Source organism: Dipodomys spectabilis, unplaced genomic scaffold (genome assembly GCF_019054845.1).
Source record: "Dipodomys spectabilis isolate Male_0828 unplaced genomic scaffold, ASM1905484v1 ptg000498l, whole genome shotgun sequence".
NCBI classification, from domain to species: Eukaryota; Metazoa; Chordata; class Mammalia; order Rodentia; family Heteromyidae; genus Dipodomys; species Dipodomys spectabilis.
The window spans coordinates 642,297-669,908 of NW_024871175.1; the positions used below are offsets into that span (position 1 = coordinate 642,297).

Consider the following 27,612-nt stretch of genomic DNA (forward strand, 5'->3'; position numbering starts at 1 on the left):
CTTGGGTCCCTGAAGATGGCGTCTCACTCTTGCACAGTCTGCTGAGCTCTGTCCTTGACTCACTCCCTGGCCGTCGCTGCTTCCCCTCTTTTCCTCCAAGCACCGGTGGCTGTGTGCTCCCTCGTGCCTGTCCTTGTCCACACGGCCTGGGACACTCCACGTGTGCTTTTTCCCCTGGGAAGTGATGACGGCGTTTAGGGTGTCGCACACCACCATGGGGAGATGCTATGATACCCCTGTGGTGGAGGTCCCGGCTGTGCTTGGCTCCATTGGACGTGGTAAGGCAGTCATGGTGGGGCAGGTCGGTATTAAATACATGTGGAAAATGTGACCTTCAAGGCACATGAAGAAAAATAAAAGTAAGAGAGTGAGGGAAAGAAGACGGAAACAAAACATATTGAAGAATATTGGCAAAAAACACACGTAGGAATGTAAATACACAATTATCAAACAAAGTAAACTCTAACAAGTATATAAAAGCCTGGAACTTCAGCATGAGGGCAATATTAAAGGATTTCATTGAGGATTAAGCAGCATACTGATGTGTAGGCAAGAAGCTAATGTTCTTTAAAATTTAGAAAATACCATAATTCTAGCTACTCTAGGAGCTAAGATGTGATTATCACAGTATGAAGCCAAACTGGGCAAGAAAGTTCATGAGAATGTTATCTTGTTAACCACCAAAGAGCCAACAGTGGAGCTGTGACTTAAGTGGAAATGCCATAGTTTTGAGTAAAAAAACACAAACAACAAACTCAGAGAAAGTACCCAGAATTTAAGTTTAAGCCCCAGTAGTGACACCAAATAAGAAATTTTAGGCAAATGGTTAACAAAGCAATATTAGAAAACAAGTCAACAGAGAAAATATAGTAGTTGACATGATGGGATAATAAAACATATAGAGAATAAATTTCAAATTTACTTGGCTCTGGCTAGAAAAATGAGTAAGAGTCATTTATTCATAGAAGTTATTACAACAATATAAACTAATATCTGATGGAAAAAGGAATATATTTGACCTAACATGTAAGTTTCACCTTAAGAGGGTGTATTTCTCCCGGGATGACTTCTGTCACGGAAGCCAAGCAGAAAATTTCTATCTGGTCTTAACAAGATAATGTAGCACTTGGGGGCAAATATACACCCCAGTAGCCCTGCACTAGACACCAAGATGGAGAAGATCTCTACAGCCACCATGACCTCCCGCTTGGCACTGTGGTAGACAGGCAGAAAAGTGAGCCAGACAATGCAGAACAACAGCATGCTGAAGGTCAGGAACTTGGCCTCATTGAACGTATTAGGCAGGTTCCTGGCCAGGAAAGCCAAAGTGAAGCTGACCAGAGCCAGGAAGCCCAGGTATCCCAGTACACAGTAGAAAGCAGTGAGGGAGCCCTTGTTACACAGGATGATGAGGTGGCCATGTTCAGAGTGTGCATCTCTGTCAATGAAGGGAGGAGAGGTTCCCAGCCAGATTCCACAAAGAGTCATCTGGATCAGGGTGCAGATGAGGATGATGAAGTTAGGAGCTCCTGATAGCAGAAGCCACCTCATCCTTCTCCCTGGAGAAGTGACCTTGAAGGCCAGAACCACAGTTACAGTTTTGGCCAAGACAGCAGAAACAGCTACAGTGAACACAACTCCAAATGTGGTCTGTTGTAGAATGCAGGTGCTGGTGTTGGAACGGCCAATGAAGAGCAAGGAACAGAGGAAGCAGAAGATGAGGGAGATGAGTAGGATGTAGCTGAGAGCTTGATTATTAGCCTTGACAATGGGAGTGTTCTTGTGTTTCACAAAGACCCCAAGAACAACTGTTGTGAGTGTAGATAAAAAAAGAGCCATGCAGTCCAAGGCCATCCCTAAGGGTTCTTCATAAGTCAAGAATCTTGCAGCTGTTGGGAGGCACTGGTTTCTCTCTGTATTGGCATACTGATGATCTGGACACTTCATACACTGCTCCATATCTAGTGAAGAATTCAAATAAACATTTATCCATTTCCAATACTTAAAAGGAAATTAGAAAGTCCCTGTCTAGAGATAATACTGACACGTGAATACTTAGTAGCATAAAGTAAATATTACCAAGTATTACCAGACATGTTCACTTTTATTTTTATGTCTTCATCATGTTCCTACACTCATTCCCATATTCTCATATTTTAGTCTGATTGAAATTCTTTTGCTTGTAATGACAATCACAAATATTGTTTCTTGCCATTTCTAATATCATATGAATAATTTTCTGTGCCTCTTCATGCTGCCTTAATTCTCAGACATGTGTGCACAAGTCAAACCCCTTATTCAAAATTGTGGGTAGTAAAACTTCGCAAGTTCCTCTATATTCTCTGTACAATATAAATTGGACAACTGTGACCCTTCCTTGAAGTTGTTATATTTGTCTCTTCTACTCACCTATAGGGGATGGAGAAATCTCTATTTGAAACTATAAAGTCATGCTATGCACAACACTTTTGCTTGCTTCTTACACCAAACCAAACCCAGAGTATTTTCTCCATTGCAAGAACAGTTCTAAGATCTAGGAAATAAAGATATACAAGATCTGTGTTTTCTATGTAGTCTGAAGGTAATTTTGAAGAAGATGGGGACCTCGTGCTTAAAAAGATTTGCACTTACTATGACAGAAGTTAAGCTTACATTACTAAGTATTTGAATAAACATATATACAATAGACCAGAAAAAAATTAATCTTATACATAAATCAGAGCCCATGATGTTTTTTTCAAGGAGAAGAATCAACCAGTGTCACAATTAGATGATTAAGTGAAGGAAGGAAAAATTTGATTCTGTAATCATAATATACAACTTTTGCATTGGCTTGCATGGATTGGGGATACCAGCAAAGAAAATGAATTTCTCACTATGGCATGAACTTACCTGTCCCATTAGCAATCTCATTCGCTGAGCATGGTGTGCAATAAGAGCAACAGGCTGCCTTTTCTTCCTGAGGGGATTTCCTGTATCCAGGACCACAACTCTCACTGCAGGCAGAGTGAATAGGCTGAGGACAAGCACATATGTGTCGTAAATGTTTAGACTTTACATAATGCTCCAACAATCCATAGTTTTAAAATATTGAATTATTAGAATTGAATCTAGAGGGGGGACTAAGATGGCGACTGGGCAGTAGGGAAACACCACAGCTCTCCCCAACCAAAAAGAGGGTTCACGTTCCATCACTTAATCTCCCCAAGAGACCGGCAACAACAAAAAGACAAACATCCAGAGAAAAACAGAAGGAGGAAAAAAACAAAATAAGAGAGAAAAAGAAGAATTTCAGACAAGAGAAAAGCGAAGACCCCTCCCCCAATCTTTACTGGCCACACTGCAGCGCGTGAAGCCGTTGCCAGCCCAGCCCAGTGGGGGCTGACAGAGTTCTAGAGACACAGGGGTTTGTCTGCAGGTCACCCACACAGAAGCCACCTGAGGTACCGATGTTGGACCTGCTGATTGCTATGAACAGAGAAACCTCTGAGCCAGGAGCTTGCATAAAAATCCCACCCTCACCCCTCACTGTATATCTGAGCAGAGAGGTTCCATTCCACCAAATACACTCTGCACGACTCCAGGAACCCCAGTGCTACACGGTACACCCACAGAACACCAGAGCAGAAGAACTGCAAGGAACCAGTGCTGATCCAGAGAGCACAACAGAGACAAACCCCAGTGCTCAGTGCACGGAGGCCCCTCCCTTACCTCTTGGGCAGAGGCTGCCCACCCTACGGCGCAGACCCGAACAGCATCAACTGAGACAGAGACAGAAGAGAAACATGCAGAGTGACCACCGCCCATCCCAACCCACAACCACCTCAACTGAACTCTGATTGCAACAACAACCAATGACCTACATCACACAGAAACAGCTACTAGCTCCAGGGTGACAGGGGACAGTGTATACCTCAAGGGAGACCACAGCTGGTGGGAATCCCTAGACCCCTACCCAGCCTCCCTATCCCAACATCTGGACCACAGGACCCACTAAAAATGGGAACTTTTCGAGAGCTCCACCAGCCCATGGAGCACACTCAGCTGGCCAGGCTAGAGCAAGAGTGCCCCCGGAAGGGACCTTAAATGCACAAGCAAGGAACACTGCCACTGGGTCCAGACACCCAACAGTGGAAGAAATTTGAACTGTGAATTCCAGGCTGCATAACCTAGGCAGGATACACAACAGCACAAGTCCAACCGGCGTGCCCCAGGCTAGGGATGGGACCCCGCCTGGGAATCCAGTGCCTGAGAAACACAACCAATTCCTCCCAACTGAACTCAGAAACTGAGCATATGCCTCAGCAGAGGGGAGAAAACCAGGGAACTGCACCCCCGGGGAAGCACGCCTGTGACAGCAAAAGACCCGAGGGGTCAGGACAATAGAAGCCCAATCCGCACCAGAACCTGACCCATATATTCTAGGCTGGGAATTGGACAACACAGGCCACAAGCATCTGATAATAGTCATGATCTTAGGCTGGTAAGGTGGCTCAGCAGTAGAGTGCTTGTCTTGGGTGCATGAGGCCGTGGATCTATTACTCAGCACCACATAAGCAGAAAGGGCCAGAAATGGTGCTGTGGCTCAAATGGTAGGGTTCCAGCCTTGACCTGAAGAGCTGAGGTACAGCACCCAGGCCCAGAGTTCAAACCCACAACCGGCCAAAAAAAAAAAAAAATATCAGGAGCCCATAGCAGACTCCAACATCTGGAAGAGTGCATCCAGCACATCCGATCTCGACAAGAGCACCTGTAGGAGCAAACAGGAGCAGTCTAGGCTGTTCAACACTTCTAAAGGTGGGAACTGCCAGTGATCTACAGCAGAGAGCCGAGAACCCCTATGTGGTTCAGAACAACAACTGGAGGTTGGCCCCTAACAGAACTGAGATCAGGTACAGACTCTCTCTACCAGCACAGAAACAGCAATCAAGCAATGACAAACACCTATTGAACAAAACAAAATTTCAGATTAGTCTCCAATAATCCCTGAATCCCTGCAAAATCTCAGAGAAAAATTACAAGGTTTATCAATACCCAGGATAGCAAGCTATCTCCAAAAGCAAGCAGCCACCCAGGGGAGAGCTCCAGTGGGAGCAAACAGGAATAGAAGACAAAAGCTACATCCAAGAGATGCTGTAGGCAATGACTCAAGAAATAAAGTGAGAAATAGACCAGAAATTGAAAGAGCACAGGTTCGAAATATTGAAAGAGATGCAGGATATCCAACAGGAGATGCAAGCAAAAATAGAGGCAGACCACACCTCGCTAAGAGGTGAGATTAGTGCCAAAATAGAAGCAGTACACTCCTCATTAAGAGGTGAGATTAGGACTTTGAGAACCAATATTGAATCCATAAATGAGTCCATTTCCTCCATGCAAACCACAATGGAAGCCACAGATAATAGAGAGAACGAATTGAAATGTAGAGTGTCAGATACCGAAGACAGAATATACCAACTGGACCAAAAATTTACAGATATGGAAAAATCACATAAATTATGCCGAAGGGAAATTCAAGAGTAGGCAGATAGTGCCAAGAAATTTAACCTTCGTATAATTGGAGTAGACGAAGGTGAGGAATATCAAAGCAAGGGAATGCAACAGCTATTCAACAAGATAATCAGTGAAAATTTCCCCATCTCAAAAAAGAACATTTTACCTACATGACAGAAGCATATAGAAAACCTAACAAGCAAGATCCCAGGAGAAACACTTCTAGACACATTATAGTAAAAATGATAGATCTGAATAATAAGGAAACAATCTTGCATGCAGCAAAAATGAAGAAAGAGTTCTACTACAACGGGAAAAAATTAGAATCACTGCAGATCTCTCCACACAAACACTGAATGCAAGAAAGACCTGGGAAAGTACCATAGGAGCCCTGAGAACAAACAACTGCCAACCCAGACTGATGTACCTGGCAAAGATAGCATTCACATTCGATGGGGAACTGAAAATTTTTAATAGCAAAGAAAAACTAAATGAATACAGAAACATTAAGCCAGCATTATAAAGAATACTAAGAGGGGGAACACAACCTGAAGGATGCAACCGGGAACAGGGACCTGTACCCAGACAGGCAGTAATAGACGTCTAACTGAGCAAACACAGGAGGAAAGGAAAGAAGAAAAACTTAGGAAAACAGGGAATGACAGGGACCACAATGCATCTCTCTATACTGTCTCCTACTATTAACAGGCTTAATTCGCCAATCAAAAGAAAAAGAACTGCAGACTGGATCAAAAAACATGACCCATCCATCTGTTGCCTTCAGGAGACCCACTTCTCAGCCAAACATACAAACAAACTCAGTGTGAAGGGTTGAAAAGGATCTACCAATCAAATGCCCCCAGTAAGAAAGCAGGTGTAGCAATAAAGCAGGTGTAGCAATCCTGATATCTGACAAAATGAACTTTTTATTGAATTCAATGCACAAAGACAAGGACAGACACAACATACTAATACAGGGAACAATCCAAGAGGAGAATATTACTATCATCAACTTACATTCCCCAAACATTGGTGCACCCAAATATGTTAGGCAAATACTCTCAAACTTACAGAATAAAATAGATCCCAATCTGACAATACTAGGAGACTTTAATGCCCTACTCTCACCAAAGTTTAGGTCTACCAACCAGTGGATTGGCAAAGAAGCTACCGAATTAAGTGAGGCCATATTTCATGTGGAACTAACTGACATCTACCGAGTATTTCACCCTGAAACAACAGAGTACACATTCTTCTCAGCAACTCATGGAACTTTATCCAATATAGAACATATCAAAGTTTATGCAAGGAACTTAAGCAAATACAAGGGGATCAACATAATCCCCTGTATCCTATATGACCACAATGGAATCAAACTAGTTCTCAATAACAAAGCATACCACAGAAATTACTCAAATACATGAAAATTGAATAGTACATTTCTAAGCAATGCCTGGGTAACGGAAGAGATCAAAGATGAAATTTAAATATTCCTACAACTCAATGATAATGAAAAACACATCACAAAGAAACTTGTGGACACAGCAAAAACAGTCCTGAGGGGCAAATTTATTGCCCTCAGTGCCCACATCAAGAAAATAGAGACAGACCAAGTAAATAATCTCATGTTGCAATTAAAACAGCTAGAAAAATAAAGAAAAAATGGAACCTAAATTTACTAGATGGAGCCAGATAACCAAACTAAGAGTGGAGATTAATGAAATAGAGAATCGAAGAGTCATAGACAAAATTAACCAAACAAAAAGCTGGTTCTTTGAAAAATAAACAAAATTGATGGACCACTGGCAAGATTAATTTAAAAAAAGAAGAGAAGAAACCCATATTAACAGGATTAGGGATGCCATGGGAAAAATCACAACACATACCCAAGATATCCAAACAATTTTAACTGACTACTTTCAAAAGTTATACTCTCTAAAGAAAGAAAACCTGACAGACATGGGTGCATTTTTAGAGAAACACAAGTTGCCAAAACTGAGCAAAGAAGTTAATCAATTAAATAAGCCAATGTCCTACAACAAGATACAAGAAGCAATCAGAAGTCTTCCAACAGAGAAAAGCCCAGGACCAGATGGGTTCACAAGAGAATTCTTAAAGACCCTTAAGATCCTTAAAGAAGAAATAATACCCATATTCCTCAAGCTCTTCAAAGAAATAGAGAAGGAGAGAGCTATCCCAAACTCATTCTATGATACCAATATCACACTCATCCCCAAATCAGGCAAAGAACCAACTAAAAAAGAGAATTACTGGCCAATTTCCTTGATGAACAGATGCAAAGATACTTAACAAATTTCTAGCTAATAGAATCCAGAAAAACATTAAAAAATCATACACTACAAAGAGGTAGGCTTCATCCCAGAGATGCAGGGATGGTTAACATAGGTAAGTCAATAAATGTAATCCAACACATCAACAGAGCCAACGTCAAGAATCACATGATTATCTCCACAGATGCAGAAATGGCCTTTGATAAAATTCAACATTCATTCATGCTAAAAGCTCTGGAGAAAATAGGAATAGAAGGAACGTTTCTTAAAACAATAAAAGCCATTTACTACAGACTGATAGCCAATATTATACTTAATGGGGAAAAGTTACAACCAATTCTCCTAAAATCAGGCAAAAAGGCAAGGATGCTTTGTCTCTACTCTTCTTCAATATAGTCCTGGAACCCTTAGCCAGGGCAATAAGGCAAGAAAGAGACACTAAAGGGATCCACATAGGAAAAGAAGTTAAACTATCCCTTTTTGCAGATGACATGATACTATACATTCACGATCACAAAAACTCCATCCCCAAACTCTTAGAAATCATAAATCACTTTGCCAAAGAAGCAGGATACAAAATCAACCCACAAATATCAGTTGTCTTCCTGTACACTGACAATGTACAAGCAGAGTGGGAAATAAAGGAAGCAACCCCATTCACAATAACCTCCCCCAAAATGAAATATTTAGGAACTAACCTAGCCAAAGATGTAAAAGAACTATTTAATGAAAACTATAAAAAGTTAAAGAAAGAAATTACAGAAGACACTAGGAAATGGAAAGACCTTCCATGCTCTTGGATAGGCAGACTTAATATAGTGAAAATGGCAATACTGCCAAAATTAAAATACAAATTCAATGCAATTCCTATTAAAATCCCAATGACATACATCTCTAAAATATAGAAAATAATCCAAAAATCCATGTGGAACAACAAAAGACCTAGAATAGCCAAAACAATTCTAGGGAATAAAGATAACATGGAAGAGATATCCATGCCAAACTTCAAGCTCTATTATAGAACCATAATAACAAAGACAGCATGGTACTGGCACAAAAACAGACTCGAAGTGCAAAGGAATAGAATAGAAGATCCAAAAATAAAACCACAGGCCTCCAGTCAGCTGATATTTGACAAAGTAGCCAAAGATATACAATGGAAGAAACACAATCTCTTCAACCACTGGTGCTGGGAAAACTGGGTAGCCACATGCAGAAGACTAATAGTGGAACCCAGTCTATCAAGATGGATTAAAGACCTTAACATTAAACCAGCATCTCTGAAACTATTGCAGGACAGAGTAGGAGAGACACTTGAACTTATAGGCACAGGAAGGAAATTCCTGAACAGAGTCCCAGGGTCACAACAAATTGGAAAGAGACTCACCAAATGGGACTACCTTCAAATAAAAAGCTTCTGCACAGCTAAAGCTATAACAACCAAGCTAGAAAAGCAACCATCTCATTGGGGAAAAAAATTTACCCGCAATATATCAGAGAAGGGGTTAATATGCAGTACATACAGGGAACTCAAGAAACTAATTCCTTCCAAACCTAACAAACCAATTACTAAATGGGAAAGGGAACTAAAGTGAGACTTCTCAGATGAAGAGATAAAAATGGCAAAGAAATGTTCACCATCGCTAGATGTGAAAGAAATGCAAATAAAGACAACACTGAGATGCCACCTTCCCCAGTCAGAATGTCCCACATCCTCAAGGCAGCCAACGACAAACGCTGGAGGGGATGTGGAGAAAGAGGAAACCCTATTACACTGCTGGTGGGACTGTACACTTATACAACCACTTTGGAAAGCAGTCTGGAGGGTCCTCAGAAAGCTAAATATTGACCTCCCTTATGACTGAGTCATACCACTTCTAGGCATCTATCCCGAACAACAGGAACCACTATACAAGGACACATGCACCTCCACGTTTATTGCAGCACTGTTCATAATAGCCAAGATATGGAAACAAACCAGATGTCCCACCACAGATGAATGGATGCAAAACTTGTGGTATGTATACGCAATGGAATATTATGCAGCCATTAGAAATGACAAAATAATGGCATTTGCAGGGAAATGGATAGAGCTAGAAGAAATCATGTTGAGCGAGGTAAGTGAAGAGCAAAGAAACAAATGGTACGTGGTCTCCCTGAGTAAGTGGCTGTTAAATACAAAATGTTAGGTGATATGACAAAATTAACAGGACTTAAGAATCAAAGGACTTCCACTCATCTGGGCGAATCACTACTAAATAACCCCGTGCTGCTGATCACATGTATGGTATATTTGTGTACACTGGAGGAGAACCAGGAAGATGACACAGACTAGATGGAATCAGGAAAAAACATGTAACAGGGATCAATCAGCTGCACTGGACATTAACCAAAGTGAACTAAACAACTTAATGGCAGTGATGGGAGGGAGAGAACAAGTGGGAAAGAGGGAACAGCTGATGCTATGCAAAACAAATGAAATGTACATACCCTCCAATGTGGAAGATATAACTGTATCGCAAAGCACATAGAACTCATAAATGTTATAGACCATGATAGACAATTTGTTCCAAGAAAGTTAGAACATGTTTGTGACTTTAACTGAGCATCACTATCCCACAATACTATGCAATTTGGCAAATTATGTAACCACTTAAACACAATAAAAAATTTGAAAAAAATATTGAATTATTAAGTGTTTTATTTCTATACACATAAATGATTTAAATGCTGTTATAGATTGCAAATCACATAATTACAAAAGTACTATGTGTTACAGCCTTGATCTATAGCCTGTGGAACTATTGAAAAGTGTGAGACCTTTAAATGTAGAGCTTAATGGTGAGAAAGTATGTTCCAGTGTCCAGCCCTATGGAACTTCCTTGAAGTCATGTTATTATATGTTGTCTCCTACTCATCTGTGAAATTGTGAAGTGCAAGAAGGAAGAATACTCTTTGAAGCTTCAAAAGTGTGCTGTAAGATAGGGCACAGACCTCCCCTTTATAGGATATGTGAACTCCATGCACGTAGTATTGTCTTAGTTTTCCAGTGCCCATGAAGTGAGAATCTTCTCACATAGCCTAATTGAAGGACTCCTCTCACCAAAGATGCTTAACCAATTAACCATTGAATGAAACCTCCACAGAAGGGAGAAAAATAACCCTTTCGCCACACTAAGTGATTCCTTGGGTACTTTTTCATAGTGTTAAAAACTTGTAAAGAAATATGCATTTTATGAGAGTTCCGGGAAGATGGCGGAGGAGAAGCTGGAGTCTAAACAAGCTCTCACATAGAAAGCAGTTTTAGAGTTCCAGTGAACAGTCCTAAGCCAGAGAATCACACCAAGTGTGTCATTACAGGCCAGAGAGTCAGGCCAGAGAGAGGAAATCCAGGCAAGGAGACACATCTGAGTTCTTGCCAGGAGCCGCTGCAGCTGCGGCAGCGGTGGCAGTGGTGATCGCAGGCGCCATACCTGAGCCACAGAGAATCCAGGACGAAGGAGCCAGACGCAGCGGGCGAGCGGATTCTACTCAATACCAGCAAGAACCGACAAAGAGCGGACATCTTCATCCTGCAGTTCGTAGACCAGAGACGACCCAGGAACCAAGACTCAGCATGAGTAGAAGCCTGACATCCTCACTCCTTCTCAGGGAGCAGAGGAGGGAAGGCCACCCCCTCCCCAGTACCAGAGATCTCCATCTTGGATACCGACAAAGCTCGACGGAGCTGCTAGCTCCAACTCAGGCCTTGGAATAAAACTAGAGTCATTTAGCAGGTCACAAGAACTTAATGCTCTGACCTGCCAGACTCAGCTCCACCCAGGGAAAAGTCACCCAGCTCGGGCGCCAGCCCTAAGAGTGGCTTTCTTCACTGGGTAATCAGAGCCAGAGGCTGCCCCTCCCTCTAGCAGCTTCAACAATCAATTGAAATTCAGTAAACAGAAACCCCGAGAATGGCTCCAGGCTGGGCTCTGTGAGGTTTTCACAAACTAGCCCCAGGGAAAAGCTACTGTTTTATGAAAGGCCTCAACTCTACCCAGAACCTAGCCTCATCACTGCATCCACCTCTTTTGTGATACTCAAAGCAGATCTGCCTCCCATTGAACTAGCCTGGGAGGAGGATCACACAATCCTGAGTAAAGCAGAGCATTTTTCTGCCTGTTCAAACAAACTGACTTAAGAAACCAACCAAGCCACAGGACCGGAAGCAGACCAGAGACTCCAACAAGAGGCTGGTTATGGACACAAGGGAGATACAGGATTTTGCCCACCCCTCGCAAAAAAATCAAAGAACTTTTTGTTCTTTTTTGTGTACCTTTTATAAAAAAAATTCTTTTTAACTTTTTTTTTAATTTTTAATTTTTGCCTTTTTTGAAAAAAAATTGTTTTCCAGTAACATTTTTTTCCTCTTATAATTTTTATTTTAGGGTACGTGAATGTGAGTTTTTCTTTTTTTTTAGTTCTCTTTCTCTTTTTTTTTTCTTTTTAAATTATCTTTTTGTTTTTTGTTTAGCTATACTGAACTTATGATGTCTTTTCTTCCTTTCAAATCCTTTTCACCTTTTCCTATCTTTCATTCTTCTTTATAAGACTTAATTCTTGTCCTGCACATCCTCAGATAATCCCGTAGTTGACTATTAGACCCTGTCCTCCATTGTGTACACACTTAATCCACAAATTATTACTCAATTCAAAACCTCTGAGACTTAAATTCCTTAATAGCAGTACTACCTCTTTATACATATATAATATTGTAGGTATTTTTATTTTTAAGTTTTTCACATCTCCTTTATATCCCTCCCCTTCTCTCATTATATTCACGTTCTTCTCTGAATATTGTGTTTTCTCTTCTGCATAATATTTATAATTTAAACTTTTCTATTTTTTTCTGGTCTCTTAACTTTTCCCTTTCTCTTTCTTCGTAACTCCCCCTGTACCTTCCCACATCACCCTATTCCTATTTTTTACCCACATCTCTCCCTAACCCTAATAATTTCTGGTTTTCCAAATTCTTCTTTGCGGTTTGTAGCCCATTAACGTATAGTTGATGATGTTGAATAGATGTATTTGTTGAACTAGATTGTATCTGTAGACTATTGACTGTGCAAATACAGACTTTGGTTGATGCTTGCCATAGGATATTGTTCTAGCACAAAACTGGTGCTATTTTCATCTCAAATGGGCAGAGTAAGCCGGAAAAACACAAGAAAAATGGCAAATCAGGGTATCTCAACTCCCAATCGTGATAATCAGGGGACAGAACAGATAATAAATAATCCAGAGGAGAGTTCCCAAATAGCTCTAGAAACACTGCTGGCAAGCATGATAAATGAAAAGATTGAAACCATACAAAGGACTCTGTATGAGTGTGATAGGGAGAGAGAGGAGGCAATCCAAAAGTTTATACAGGAATATCATAAGCGTGAGGAAGCTACTCAAAAACTGATACAGGATTTGCAGGAGCAGCTTGAGAATACTCAAAGAGAAAGGCAGGAATGGCAAGAGCAGGCTGAGAACACTCAAAGAGAACTACAGGAATCGCACAAACGGGAGGAAACTAATCGAAGAATAATACAGGAATTGAGAGGGCAGGAAGAGAATACACAAAGATCACTAAAGGCATTCATGGAATCCATTAACAAAGAGCTGAAGGAAGTCAGGGAGACCACAAAGGGAATGCTGAATGGAACCCAACAGAAGGAATGGGAGTCCAAGGAAACCATAACCAATCAAATAAGTGATTTGAGAATAAACACTGAACACCAAATTAAGGAAGTAAAGAAGGTCATACAAGATGTAAATCAAAGCTTCAACAAAGAATTTGAAGCCATCAAAACTGACCAATTAGAAGGAAAAGAGATAAAAACCAAAGTAGAAAGTCTAGACAGCAGGTTAGACCATGCAGAAGATCGAATCTCAGGAATTGAAGACAGCTTAGATATTATAGAGAAAGAACATACAACCATCCAAGACAAGTCCAAGAAATATGATAGATCTATCCAACACTTGGAAGACACCATCAGAAGGCCTAATCTAAGGATAATGGGTGTAGAGGAGTACCTAGAAACAGAAGTTAATGGTCTAGGAAATTTGTTTAACAGGATCCTAGCAGAGAACTTCCCAAACGTGCAAAAAGATAGGCCTATTCAGATAAAAGAAGCTTTTAGCACCCCAAATAGATGAGAATATGACATGCCACCGCCACATTATAATCCACACAGGACCAACTCAGACCAAGGAAAAGATCCTTAAAGCTGTCAAGGAGAAAAGATTAATCACCTATAAAGGGAAACCAATTAGAATTAACTCAGATTTCTCAACAGAGACAATCAAAGCAACAAGAGCCTGGAATGATGTATGCCATGCCCTAAAAACAAACACGTATCAACCAAGAATACTGTACCCAGCTAAACTCTCCTTCATAACTGAAGGCCAACTAAAAATCTTCCATAGCAAAGAAAAGTTGAAACAATACATCTCCACCAAATCAGCCCTACAAAAGATTCTTAAAGTTGTCCGACACATAGAAAACCAACAAGACAACAATAAAGGCCAAGAAACTGCACCCAAACTGAGAATCCAATAACCATAGGAAGAACCCAGTTTTCACAGCCCCCAAGAAGGTGGATAACATGGCAGAAATCCCAAATACCTCTCAGTCTTATATCTTAACGTTAACGGACTTAACTCTCCAATTAAGCGACATAGACTGTCTAGTTGGATTAAAAAACAAGACCCTTCTATCTGTTGCCTTCAGGAGTCACATTCTAGCCCGTAAAAACAAACACATTTTCAATGTGTGGAACAAAATCTACAAAGCCAACGGCCCCCATAAAACAGGCGGGAGTTGCAATCCTAATACCAGATAAAATGAACTTCAAATTAAAATTCGTGAAAAGAGATACAGACGGTCGCTACATACTAATTAAGGCATCTCTCCTTCAGGAGGATATTACAATTCTAAATATGTATTCTCCAAACAATGGAGCACCCAAATTTATCCAAAAAATACTACGTTCCCTCAAATCCCATATAGATCCAAAGACATTAATTGTTGGGGATTTTAACACACCACTCTCCCCACTAGATAGATCAACTCGGCAAAAACTCAACAGTGAAACCGGAGATCTAAACAACTGTATAGATCAACTAGATTTAACTGACATCTACCGAATCTTTCACCCAGCAGCATCAAAATACACATTTTTCTCAGCAGCACATGGAACATTTTCTAAAATAGACCACATTTTAGGCCACAAAGCAAACTTGTCTAAATTCAGAAACACTGAAGTTGTGCCTTGCATTCTCTCTAACCACAAGGAAATAAAATTAGAACTCAACACCAAACGCCACTAAGGAAAGTCCTGTATCACATGGAGGCTGAACAGCACACTGTTGAATCACGAGTGGGTCATGAAAGGGATTAAAAAGGAAATTCAAATGTTCCTGCTATTCAACAAAAATGAACACATAAATTACAAGCTCCTCTGGGACACAGCAAAGGCAGCACTCAGAGGCAAGTTTATAGCTCTGAGCTCCTACATCAACAAATTGGAAAGATCTACAAACAAGAATTTAATGACACATCTAAACCTCCTTGAAAAAGAGCAGCAAGAAAAACCCCAATCCAGTAGACGGAAAGAAATAATTAAAATTAAATCAGAATTAAATGAATTAGAAGCCAAAAAAAATATAGAAAGAATCAACAAAACAGAGTTGGTTCTTCGAAAAAATTAACAAAATTGACAGACACTTAGAGAATCTTATCAGAAAAAGAAGAGAATAAACCCAAATAAATAAACTCAGAGATGAGAACGGAAACATCACCACGGAAACAACCAAGATTCAGAACATTATAAGGGAATACTTCTCAAAACTTTATGCTAATAAGTTTGAGAACTTGACAGAAATGGACCTTTTCCTAGCAAATATTGACATGCCAAAACTAAACCAAGATGAGTTAAACCATCTTAACAGGCCCATATCAAGCACTGAAATAGAAACAGCAATAAGAGACATATCAGCTAAGAAAAGTCCAGGAACAGATGGTTTTACAGTGGAATTTTACAAGGCCTTTAAAGCAGAGCTCACACCAATACTCCTCCAACTCTTCAATGAAATTGAAAGAGAAAGTTCACCACCGAACACCTTCTATAAAGCCATCATCACACTCATCCCTAAACCAGGCAGGGACTCATCAAAGAAAGAGAACTATGGACCCATTTCTTGATGAACATTGATGCAAAACTTCTCAACAAATTTTGGCCAATCGACTTCAACAATTCATCCAAAAAATTATACACCTGGATCAAACAGAATTCATTTCAGGGATGCAAAACTGGTTCAATATACGCAAATCAATTAATATTATTCATCACATAAACAGGAGCAAGAATAAGAACCACATGGTTATCTCAATAGATGCAGAAAAAGCATTAGACAAGATCCAACACTCCTTTATGATGAAGGTTTTGGAAAAATTAAGAATCAATGGAACATTCCTCAATACAATAAAGGCTGTCTATGACACACCTACAGCCAGTATTATACTTAATGGTGAAAAACTAAAGCCATTTCCTCTAAACTCAGGAACAAGAAAAGGAGGTCCACTATCTCCACTTCTCTTCAATCTAGTATTAGATTGCCTAGATTCAGCAATAAGACAATTTGCAGACATAAAGGGGATCCAAATAGGGAAAGAAAAAATAAACTTCTCCCTCTTTGCAGATGACATGATCTTATATTTAAATAATCCCATAGACTCCACTCCCAAATTACTCAAGCTGATTCAAAACTTTGGCAAAGTAGCAGGGTATAAAACTAACCCCCCCCCCCCTAATCAATATCTTTTCTGTATGCCAACAATGAGAAAAGTCGGGTGAAATTAGGAAAGCAACTCCATTTGTAATAGCCCCACAAAAAATAAAATACCCAGTAATTAACTTAATCAAAGAAGTGAAGGATTCCCATGATGAAAACTTTAAAATCTTGAAAAAGGAAATCAAAACAGAATTTAGAAAATGGCAAAACCTCCCATGCTCCTGAATTGGAAAGATTAACATCGTGAAAATGGCAATACTTTCCAAGGCTACCAATAAATTCAACGCGATACCTATCAAAATTCCAACCTCACTCTTCAAGGAAATAGAAGAGGCAATCCAAAAATTCATATGGAACAATAAAAGACCCCAAATAGCAAAAATGCTCCTCAACGGAAAGAACACTGCTGGAGGAATATCAATACCAAATTTCAAACTCTACTATAAACCCATAGTAATCAAAAGAGCTTGGTATTGGCATAAGAACAGACCTCAGGACCAATGGAATAGAAATGAAAACCCAGAAATGAACCTACAGACCAATAGCCATCTAATCTTCGATAAGAGAGCTAAAACAATAGAATGGAAGAAAGAAAGCCTCTTCAGTTAATGGTGCTGGCAAAATTGGTTAACTACTTGTAGAAAACTAAAGCTAGATCCTTATATATCACCCTGCACCAGAATCAACTCCAAATGGATCAAAAACCACGAAGTCAAATCAGACACTCTGAAAACATTACAGGATGGAATAGGAGAAACCCTAGGTCTCCTTGGCTCAGGCCGAAATTTTCTGAATAGAGACCCAGAAACACAACAAATCAAAGAAAGGTTGTACAAATGGGATTGCATGAAGTTGCAGAGCTTTTGCATGGCAAAGGACATAGCTAGCCAGATCAATAGAAAGCCCACGGATTGGGAGAAGATCTTCACTAGCCATACAATAGACAAGGTTCTCATATCTAAAATATACTTGGAAATCAAAAATTAAAACACCCAACAACAAATCCTCAAAGAAACAACTGCCCAATAAATAAGTGGGCGAAAGACTTAAAGAGAAACTTCTCTGAAGAAGAAAGAAGGATGGCCAATAGACACATGAAGAAATGCTCAACGTCCCTAGCCATACAAGAAATGCAAATCAAAACAACATTGAGATACCACCTCACTCCAGTTAGAATGGCAAAAATCAAGAATTGTAACAACAACAGATGCTTGAGGGGATTTGGACAGAAGGGAACCTTACTTCATTGTTGGTGGGAATGTAAACTTGTTCAACCGCTTTGGAAAGCAGTATGGAGGTTTCTCAAAAGACTTCACATAGAGCTCCCCTATGACCCAGCAATCCCACATTTGGGCATTTACCCAAATGTTTACAAACAAGACCACACTAAAGCTACCAGCACAACTATGTTTATTGCAGCATTATTTACTATAGCAAAGATATGGAACCAACTCAGATCCCCCTCAGTAGATGAATGGATCAAGAAAATGTGGTACATATTCACAATGGAATTCTATGCCTCCATCAGAAAGAATGACATTGCCCCATTTGTTAGGAAATGGAAAAACTTGATAAAAATTATATTAAGTGAAGTACGCCAGGCCCAAAGAAACATAGGTCCCATGGTTTCCCTTATTTGCAATATCTAGTATATGTATGAGTCGATCGGAAAAGGTCAGATAATGTGATGTTAGGAAAATGAACCCTTAGATATTTATTTTAATGTTTTTTTTCTTTCATGCATTTCTAAAGCATTTATAAGGTTATCTCTTTGTTGCTTTGTATGTCCCTCCCCCACAGTATAACCCCTGCTTTCACTATATTTGATGTCAGTATAACTTGTGGAAGGGAATGGGAAAAACAAGTCGTTTAAGTGTACAGGTGGACCTGTTGCAACAATGAGAAGTACAAGTTGTCATGTCGAAAACGAGCTTTACAGCGTTGGTGTGGGAGGGGGGGAAGGAGGGTGGATTTGGTGGGGAGGTAGGGGAGAGGCTGGGAAGGGATGTGAAGGGTAAACAAAGGAGGAGGCTGCAATGCTTGATTAGAAATGTATGCATTATCCTGCCCACGTAATTGTAACCCCTCTCTACAGTATGTTCACAAAAAAAATAAAATAAAATAAAAAATAAAAAAAGAAATATGCATTTTATGACACTATTCTAAATCCCCATTTAGAGACTGTGAATGTCTATTTTTTTTTTTGTCCTAGTCCCAGGGTTTGATATAAGTACATGTTCATTTTCCTAGGGCTTTTTTCTCCTGAAGATAAGCACTCTACCATTTGACCTGAGGTTCCATCTGAGGTTTTTGATGGTCAATTGAGAAAAGAGTCTCAAAGACTCTTCTGCCCAGTTGGACTTTCAACAGATACGTAATCTTAGACCTGAGGATATCTTTCTCCTGAGTAGATAGGATTACAGGCATGAGTCACTAGTGTCCAGCCCTGCTTTTTTGGTGGTTAAATGAAAATAAGTATCTCAGAGAAGATTCTGCTTAGACTGCCTTCCAACCACAATATTTGTATCTCAGTCACCTAGTTAGCTAGTATTACAGGAATAGGTTGCGGGCATCCAACCAGATATACATTTTAAGGCTGAAATTTTCTTATATGTCATCCAACCAGATATACATTTTAAGGCTGAAATTTTCTTACTTATATGTCCTTAAAATCATTGCAATTAAACCCAACCCACCTCTGTATTTCCTATGGCCCAGTGTACCATATCTTCAGATAAAGACAGTTGATGAGCATATGGAGAAAACTTTCCTACTTTCACCTCCAGTTCAAGACCTTCTGGGAAATTCCATATGTTTACAATGTCATAGTCTGCTTCCAATTTCCTTTTGTCATCCAAAGTCACTTGATCTCCAGCAGCATTGTGAAACTGGATGTTCTTCAGAAAAGAGTGCAGCTAAAAGACATACATCATCTTATAGTGAAGTACATCCCGAGTTAAGACAGAAAACCTGAAGAAAAAAAGTTCCTGATTGCCTTTAAATTTTGATGTAGAATGAAAGAATAGTAGAACCACCTAATGAAGCATTCCAGAAGAAAATCTATGGAGGAATAAAAATAATTTTGCCAAATCTTGGTCATTCAACAAAGGGGTAGATGCAATCTTTTCAAAAGAAACCAAGTCTAGAGAGTCACAAATAAGATGACTCTCAGTCGTCTAGCCAGTGTTTCCTACAACCACTAATTTTATGCATGTTGCTAATATGAACTTGGTAAAATTTTAATATTTAAAGTAGAATAAAACTAGGTCCCTCATGCAAAATGTGGATAATTCTTTTCAGCAGGTCATCCTTTGCTATTACATAAGAAACTCATAGGGAAAATCAAGGTGCATTTATACTTTTCAAAACATCTGCTATAAGGGAGGGGCCAATGCAACAGCAATATACACAAGACAATATTTTGGAAATGATCTGTACAATTTTAGGGGGAGGGGTAGGGAAAGTAAGAGAAAAATGAATGAAGGGGTAACAAGTTTGACAAGAAATGTACTTACTATCTTACTTGTGTAACTGCAACCGCTCTGTATATCATCTTGACAATAAAAAACAAGGAAAACTATCTGCTATGAATATGTTGAGGCTATTTGTAACTAAAAGAATTTATGAAACATGGAACTCACTTGATCCTTGTTATGGCCTGCTTTTCCTGAAGAGCACAAAAATACATCCAGAGTACTTCACAGACATTTAAACAAATATTATTTGTTGCTTTTTGGAAAACATACCTAAAATGCTTAAATTTTATATGGCATGAAAACTATCTAGGAAGTGACATTGCCTATGGGGTATGTCATCTAACACAGAAGGCCTTACCTGTGCAGGGGAAGTCACTGCCCCTTCCCTCTTTCCCACTGTTTGTGCTTCTGTTTGATGAAGAAGCAGCTCATGGAGAGCCTGGGCCACAGCATACACAGCATTGTATATATGGTAACTGTCTCCAGACAGTCGTGTCAAAAATGTGTCCAGGCAACAAATCCAAGGAGGCTTCGTGAGGACAGTTCTCCCACGTTACACAGTCTGACTCTGAATCTGAACAATTAAAAGACAGAAACCATAGCCTCGCTAGGAAAAAGTCTTCTGGATATTTGAAAGGGTTAACTGCCTTGACAAAATCTGTGAATCCCAAATTCTCTGGATGATGGTGTGAAAAAATGAGAGGTACATGTAATGAACCTAGTACAAAATATTACCTCCTCATGGTGAACTCTAGCTGTGAGTTCATGATACAAACTTTTCCTTTTACTAAAAATTGCTCAATACATCTTACCATATCTAGTAAGGCTTCATTATCACCATGTATGATGAGGACGTTGGCTGAAGATTTATTAATCTGTTTATAAAGTGCCATGACTTAAAATCATATGCCAAGCCCGAGGTTGGGATTGCTAGCTCAAAGTCTACACAAATTCTATTCTTGTCCATCTCTTCTTTCAATTCAGGCAGAATCCACAAGCCATTCTCATCTTGTGAGGTCAATAGTCCAACCCAGTTCCAGATGAAATGAAGGAGTAAGGAGATCAGGGCAATGGCTATCGATGTGTCCTTTGAGGCCATCTGATACAGAGCAGGAAAGTTCTTATGGTCACTCAGAGCATGATCAAAAGGCCCAAATGTAAGCTAAAGGGAATGAAAATTGGATGCTCCATGAATGAGAAGATTTCTATCCATTATGATCTCATTTATGATATGTATTAAATAACCATTTGAAGTATGTGGAAGATAGATTTTTCTTAGTTTAAAAAATTGCTTTTAATAGTTGTACATTTCAATTTGTTCCTACAAAGCTCCTTGATCTTTATCACTATTTGCATCAACTCATTCAATCTATAGCAAATCTACCCATTCCTTGACTTTCCTAGGTCCATTTTCACACACACATCTGAATATGTATATATATCTAAATATCTATATATAGACATATACATACATATATGTGATATGTTGTATTTTCCCACCCATCTACTCCATATTTCTCTGCCCCTTTGCACATCCCTCTAACAACTCTCCCCAGACAAGTTATGCTTCAATGTTCTAGTGTTAGTGTTTTATATCTCTTAGTTGATCAGAAATGTTATACAATGGGATTCCACCTCTATGTGTACCATAGTTTACAGATTAATCAAATATATTTGTAAACGGATATGTGTGTGTCCTATATTTATTTTATATTACATGTTCATATTTTAGATTTAACTTTCACATATGAGAGAACACATGCCCCTTTCCCTTTGTGAGTCTGAGTTACATCATTCAACATAATATCTTACGTGCATGCGCACACGTGTGTGTGTGTGTGTGTGTGTGTGTGTGTGTGTGTGTGTGTGTGTGTACTATTATAGGGGCATGAACTCAAGGCCTCGTGCACTTCCTTGGCTTTCTCCCTCAAAGCTACCTCTCTATCACTCAAACCACACATTACTTCCTGCTTTTTTTGGTTAATTAGAGATGTCTCCTTAGTAGCTAGGTTTGCAGTTAGCCATCAGGACACATCTCAACATATTGCTATACTTTAAAGTCATTTTTCCATTTCCTGATTTTTTAAGAAAATTATTGACAAGGCTTAAAAGTCCAAACAATCTCTTTGTGGCTCTAACTTTTCCAGTCCCTTTCCTAAAAATGGTAGTGTGGATCTTTATTACTTTGAATACTTACTCTTTGATATCACAAAATTTGATAGGTTCATAAATCCAGTATCTTCCTATAATTATCTTCTAACAGCTGAAATGGCACCAAATTAGATACTTCTTTATATCCCTTTACTCCTCCCACTCTCACCTGGGGAAACCTGTACAGGTTCAGCAATATACCAATCTGGGCAGATAATAATCCTGATGGTCCTGTCAGTACTGCTATAGACTTGCTCACTCTCACACAGGAGTAGTTTGGAAGGTTGTCCTTCCCCAAAAGGCTCGTGAAGGGGTTTTTAAATGTTTTCCAAGCTTCCATGTGAGCATTACAGATATTAAATCCTAGCATCAAGTTATGTAAATTATGAGGATTTTCATTGATCTCTTCAATAGCAAAAACCAAGGCCAAAACAAACTGGTAGGTGTTGAAGATAAACCTGCATAATGAGCATAGAAATTTAAAACTTATCAATTTGATGGACTAAATACTTGCTTCTCTGCCAATGAATATGTTAAAGCATTATCCCAACTATGATGGAATGCAAATATAGTCTTTTATGGTTGTCTATGGGATTAAGGACATGAAGGGAATTTGTCATGCATAAGATTAAGAAACTTAAAAGAGAGCTTGCTTATTCCCCATTATCACATGCACCACAGCAAACACTAATGTTGCCCATTAAACATGGAATAGTCTTTCATGAGACACCAAATTATTCTCTTGCGAAGATAATTAGAGTAACTAGCTCCACTGTGTGAAAAATTGTGTGTTTTCGGTCACCCAGTTTATCTTATGTGGTTATAAGGCAGGCTGGGCTAAGTAATACATCTTCAATAGTCATTTAAGGAAGATTCTATATTAAGTTTCTCTAACTAACAGACCTGACATATTGAACAGCTCTTCCTACAATATCAGCCAGAAGAGAGCTCAAATACCAGGTGAAGGAATTTTATTCTTATTTATGTAATAAAACCAACGGGATGAATCTAACTGCAAGCACATCATAATGGAGAAAGATTCAAGGCCACCATTGTAAAATGCAGTAATCTCTATTACCTTCCCAATATTGTTATTTTGAGATTCTAGAAAGACTACAGAAAATAAAGAGAATCAACACTTTGCTCTCTCTCTCTCTCTCTCTCTCTCTGTTATGTCTGTGCAATGGTGTGAGTATGTGTACATACACATTCTAAAGAAATAATATTGAATCAATACATATTGTTTTAAAAGGAAATAATGGAGGCAAGAAAGAAATACAAATGTGAGGCTTAACTTGTTTAACACATGGTGTACACATATTTGAAATTTCAATTTGGAAGCCTATCATGTTAATGATGTCTTCTAAACAAGTAAGCTATTCAAGTAAGCTTGAATAAAGTCTAATTGAACATATGCATATGTAGGAGGAACCTGAAAGTAAGAATGAAGACATGTGGAAAATGATTGGTCAAAAGCTGACAACACTATTTTGAAAAAGAAAATATTAGTGTATTGATGATTTAGTAAATGGTTGAGAATGACAAAAAGTTAAAATGCTTGTTCTAAGAAGCAATGGCAGAATTTAAATTTCCTAATGTAGACAATGATAGAAATATGAGATATCTAGAGATGAAAGCTTAATCAAATGTTTGACCACAACACATAGTCGTGTACAGAAGCTACAAATGGAACTCATAACACATAGGTATTTCTCTGTTTTCCTAATGGCTGACTCCTCAGTAGAATCCATAGAATCCTGGAGAGCATGGCAGACAATCTTTAAAATATTAGGGACAAAAATGGATAAATTGTGTACCAAGATTACTGTTGCCAGCAAAGACATCCATTAGAAGTCAAGGATAAAAGGGTAAAGATATTCCCAGACAAGTACAATTAAAAGAATATACTCCCACACACCTGTTCCACAAAAAAAAAAAAAAAAAAAAAAACTATTCTATTGTCAACCAAATTTAATGCCCATGTAACATGACCACTTTGTGAGAAAATCAGAATGGGGTAGACAGCTGTTTGAAGAAGTTTTTAAATGTGAAATGCTAAATGTTTATGGAACCACTGTATACAAAAATAAACAGTTATTTTTACATAGTTAACAGAAAAGCATTCTGTCCAAAAGATTGAACCATTGATGAGTAATAAAAATGTTCAAGAATGTATAAAACCTACTAGGCAAAGGGGCTGTAAAACTTGTTGAAAATACTCTAACATTGTAAATGTGCTAGCAAAATCACACACACAATTTTTATGCAGAGAGAAAAATTGTTAATATAATTATATCTTGTAATTACTGTAGAATATAAAATTGGATATCCACTATTACAAATGATAAGAGGAATATAATGCAGTTGCAGTTCCTGTTTGTCTTTAACATTTCATCTTAATATATTAAATGAAAGATTTAATTTAAAATTAAATTAAAAGATTTCATTATGACATTTCTGAACATTCATTTATGGACTTTGATCATAGCCCTCTATTGCCTGTATGTTTATTTTCTCTTTTTATTTCATCCTCCTCATCCCAGATAGTTGTTATTCCAAAATAGCTTCCTGTCATCTATTTTCAGCCCAGTAATTACCAGAAAATATATAACAGCAAATGAAAGCTCGTAATCCAGTAATCAAAAGACACTACTATTGAACTTCCTTCATAACCACTGAAGGAGAGAAAGAGTGGAAGAAGCTTCAATTAACATGGAGAACAAATTACATAATAGCAATAAGGAGCTCTGACCTGTCAACAATGACTGCAAAGGTAAATGCATGAAATTCTACCTGTAAAAGCAAAAATGGCTGAATGAATAAAAACTCAAGGCCAAAGGAAACGTTGATGCCAAGAAACTCACTTCACCATCAATGGCCCTCAGTGAGTATAAGAAAGGTCAGTAAATACAAATGAAATACAAAAAAAAGTAGGAGTGTCTATAACATATCCAATAGACTTTAATCAAAGCAATGAAGTGACATTTTGTAATGTAATGATGAAGATATCAAATTTACAAGATGAAGTAGCAATTCAAAATGTGTATTTACATATTATACAATCACTAAACTATGTTAAGCAGACTTTAATAGTCCTCAATATAATAGTAGCTGAAGATTTTATGAATGGATCATTCAGACAAAATCAACAGGGAGGCAGCAGAGTTAAATTTCACACTTGATCAGAAGATCCTCACATACACCAGCAGAAAACCTCATTCAACTTCTGAGTAAAACTTCTCTCCAAACAAACAATCATGGGATGGGACACAAAGCCATCCAGATTTTAAAAATGTTGAAAGTATATTGAGCATATATACAAACACATATAGTAAGGATAGAAATTAACAAGGAAGGGGCTGGGAACGTGGCTCGGTGGTAGAGCGCTTGCCTTGCATGCATGAGGCCCTGGGTTCGATTTCTCAGCACCACATATGCAAAAAGAAAAAAGCCAGAAGTGGTGCTGTAGCTTAAGTGGTAGAGTGTTAGCCTTGAGCTGAAGAGCTGAAGGACAGAGCCCTGGCCCAGAGTTCAGGCACCAAGACTGGACCCCCCCCCCCCAAAAAAAAGAAATTAACAAGGAAAATAAGCATATAACCAGAAAATTACATGAATTATCCATTAACCAAAATTAAGTAGTAAAATAATAATTAAGAGTATTCAATTTAATTACATGATTAATGCATGATAAAGTGAATTGTTTTCAAGGCAAATTTCAAGAAATAAACTGTTCCTTGGAACAAATGAAAATGAAAACCATATGGGTATAGAAAAAGGGGAATAAAAGGAAAACATAACCTTTCCTATAATTAAAGAGAACAGATAATTAGCTGAAGCACCTGCACTGCATCTGAAGGAACTAGAAACAAGGTGATTTTTTTATTGTACTCTTTTCTGTTCTTCTTTTTCCTCTTTTTTCATTTTTTCCTTTCCCTTTTTCTTTGGTTTAATCCCCTCTTGTCCTGTTTGTTATTCCTCTACCCTCTGTTTTGCATATAAGCTTATCTAATTTGTGGAAGAGAATGGGAAACAGAAAGGGTGGGACAAAAGGTGAAACAATTAAGCAATGATACACATTAGACAATATGGCAGAAACTATACCCTTTGTCAGTGAGAGTAGTCGGGATAGGAGAAACTGAAGGAGAATGAGGGCGGGAGTGACACTGTTCAAAAAGAAACATACTCACTAGCTTAATTATGTAACCCCTTTGTATATCATCTTTTCAATGTAATTTTTAAAAATTGAAAATAAAATAATAATGATAAAAGAAAATAAAAAAAACCTATGGCTATAGAAAATATAGGAAATGGTAAAAACTTCTGCAAGTTATTAAAAGGAATGAAATAATCAAGTAGAAACAGTGAGACAAAAGGTGTGCAAATTTAAAAGTAATACTTACTAGACACTGTTTTGGAAATGAATTTTACATCTTGGAGCAGAAGAGGAGTCAGGAGATCAAGAAGTGGGAGGAAACAAGGGGAGGAGTAACATTGTTCCAAAAGAAATGTATTCCTTACCTGACTTACATAACTATAACCTCTCTATAATCATCTTTATATTAAAATTAAATTCATAAAGAAAAGGAAATAGAGTGTGAAAACACAGTAGCAATAATCAATCAAGCAAAGAGGACGTTCTACAAATCAAAAGGTAGATAAAACTGAAGTAAATATCACGAAGAGCTTACCATCATAGAAAGAAGAATATACTCGGATGGAAACTAGATTTCTCTCTTACTTGTAGGCAGAAAACCACTCAAAAGTAGATACAAGATAAAATAATGAAACTGAGGTGTTTCTCTAGCAAAAGGATGGGATGTCAGGGTAGAGAAGACAGAGAGCATTCATGTGTGCACTTGGAGTTACCATTGCCCATCCTGAGAACAAATTAGTAAATGGAAATACAATGATGTTACTTACGGCTTGTTCTGTCCATCTCCAGAATCATCACTTTGACTGCGATCTGTTCCCAAAGTGTAAAGAGGGAAAAACCCAGCAATCATTACATCTCCATCCATGACGCACCTGCCTAGGTGAAATTCTGGCTGTCAAGTATATATATTCATAAACCTTTTTATTCATGTCTATCTGTCTTTTTATTGACAGAGAGGTGCACTGTAGTGCACCTTTCATCAAAGCCTCTGTGAATCCTCAGGAAGAATGGGTAAAACTTCCCTGAGGCTCTGCATCTGCGGCCCTGAATGCAGAGTAAAACACGAGTTGAAAACATGTTTGCAGATTCTCCTTCTTCATCCTAAGTAGTGTAATTTCCTCCAGGACCGCAGATAGTGATGCCCCAGGGATGAAGTTGTCTTTGATGTATTTGCTCTAATATCTGTGTCAAGGAACTATTTGCATCAAAGTTATTTGGGATGATGCAA

At 38.5% G+C, this 27,612-nt stretch overlaps 1 protein-coding gene across 1 annotated transcript; it reads right to left on the reverse strand.

Moving 5' to 3' along the window:
• Window positions 1–1,038: 1,038 nt before the first annotated feature.
• Window positions 1,039–27,249, reverse strand: LOC122098972 (vomeronasal type-2 receptor 116-like). The gene is made up of 7 exons (XM_042669544.1): window positions 27,152–27,249; window positions 22,401–22,689; window positions 21,027–21,242; window positions 20,893–20,955; window positions 19,301–19,519; window positions 2,893–3,016; window positions 1,039–1,961 (listed from the first exon to the last, which is right to left on the reverse strand). The coding sequence occupies exons 1-7, from the start codon at window positions 27,247–27,249 to the stop codon at window positions 1,039–1,041; spliced, it is 1,932 nt and encodes a 643-aa protein (XP_042525478.1).
• Window positions 27,250–27,612: the final 363 nt, after the last annotated feature.

What these genes read in the sequence shown, in the direction of transcription:
- LOC122098972 (XM_042669544.1), bottom strand. Translation starts at nt 27,249, where the DNA reads ATGGATGGAGATGTAATGATTGCTGGGTTTTTCCCTCTTTACACTTTG. An exon ending in GGAGATGGACAGAACAAGCC is followed by an intron (nt 22,690 to 27,151) that starts GTAAGTAACATC and finishes CTCATTATGCAG; the next exon opens with GTTTATCTTCAACACCTACC. An exon ending in ATGAAGCCTTACTAGATATG is followed by an intron (nt 19,520 to 20,892) that starts GTAAGATGTATT and finishes TATGTCTTTTAG; the next exon opens with CTGCACTCTTTTCTGAAGAA.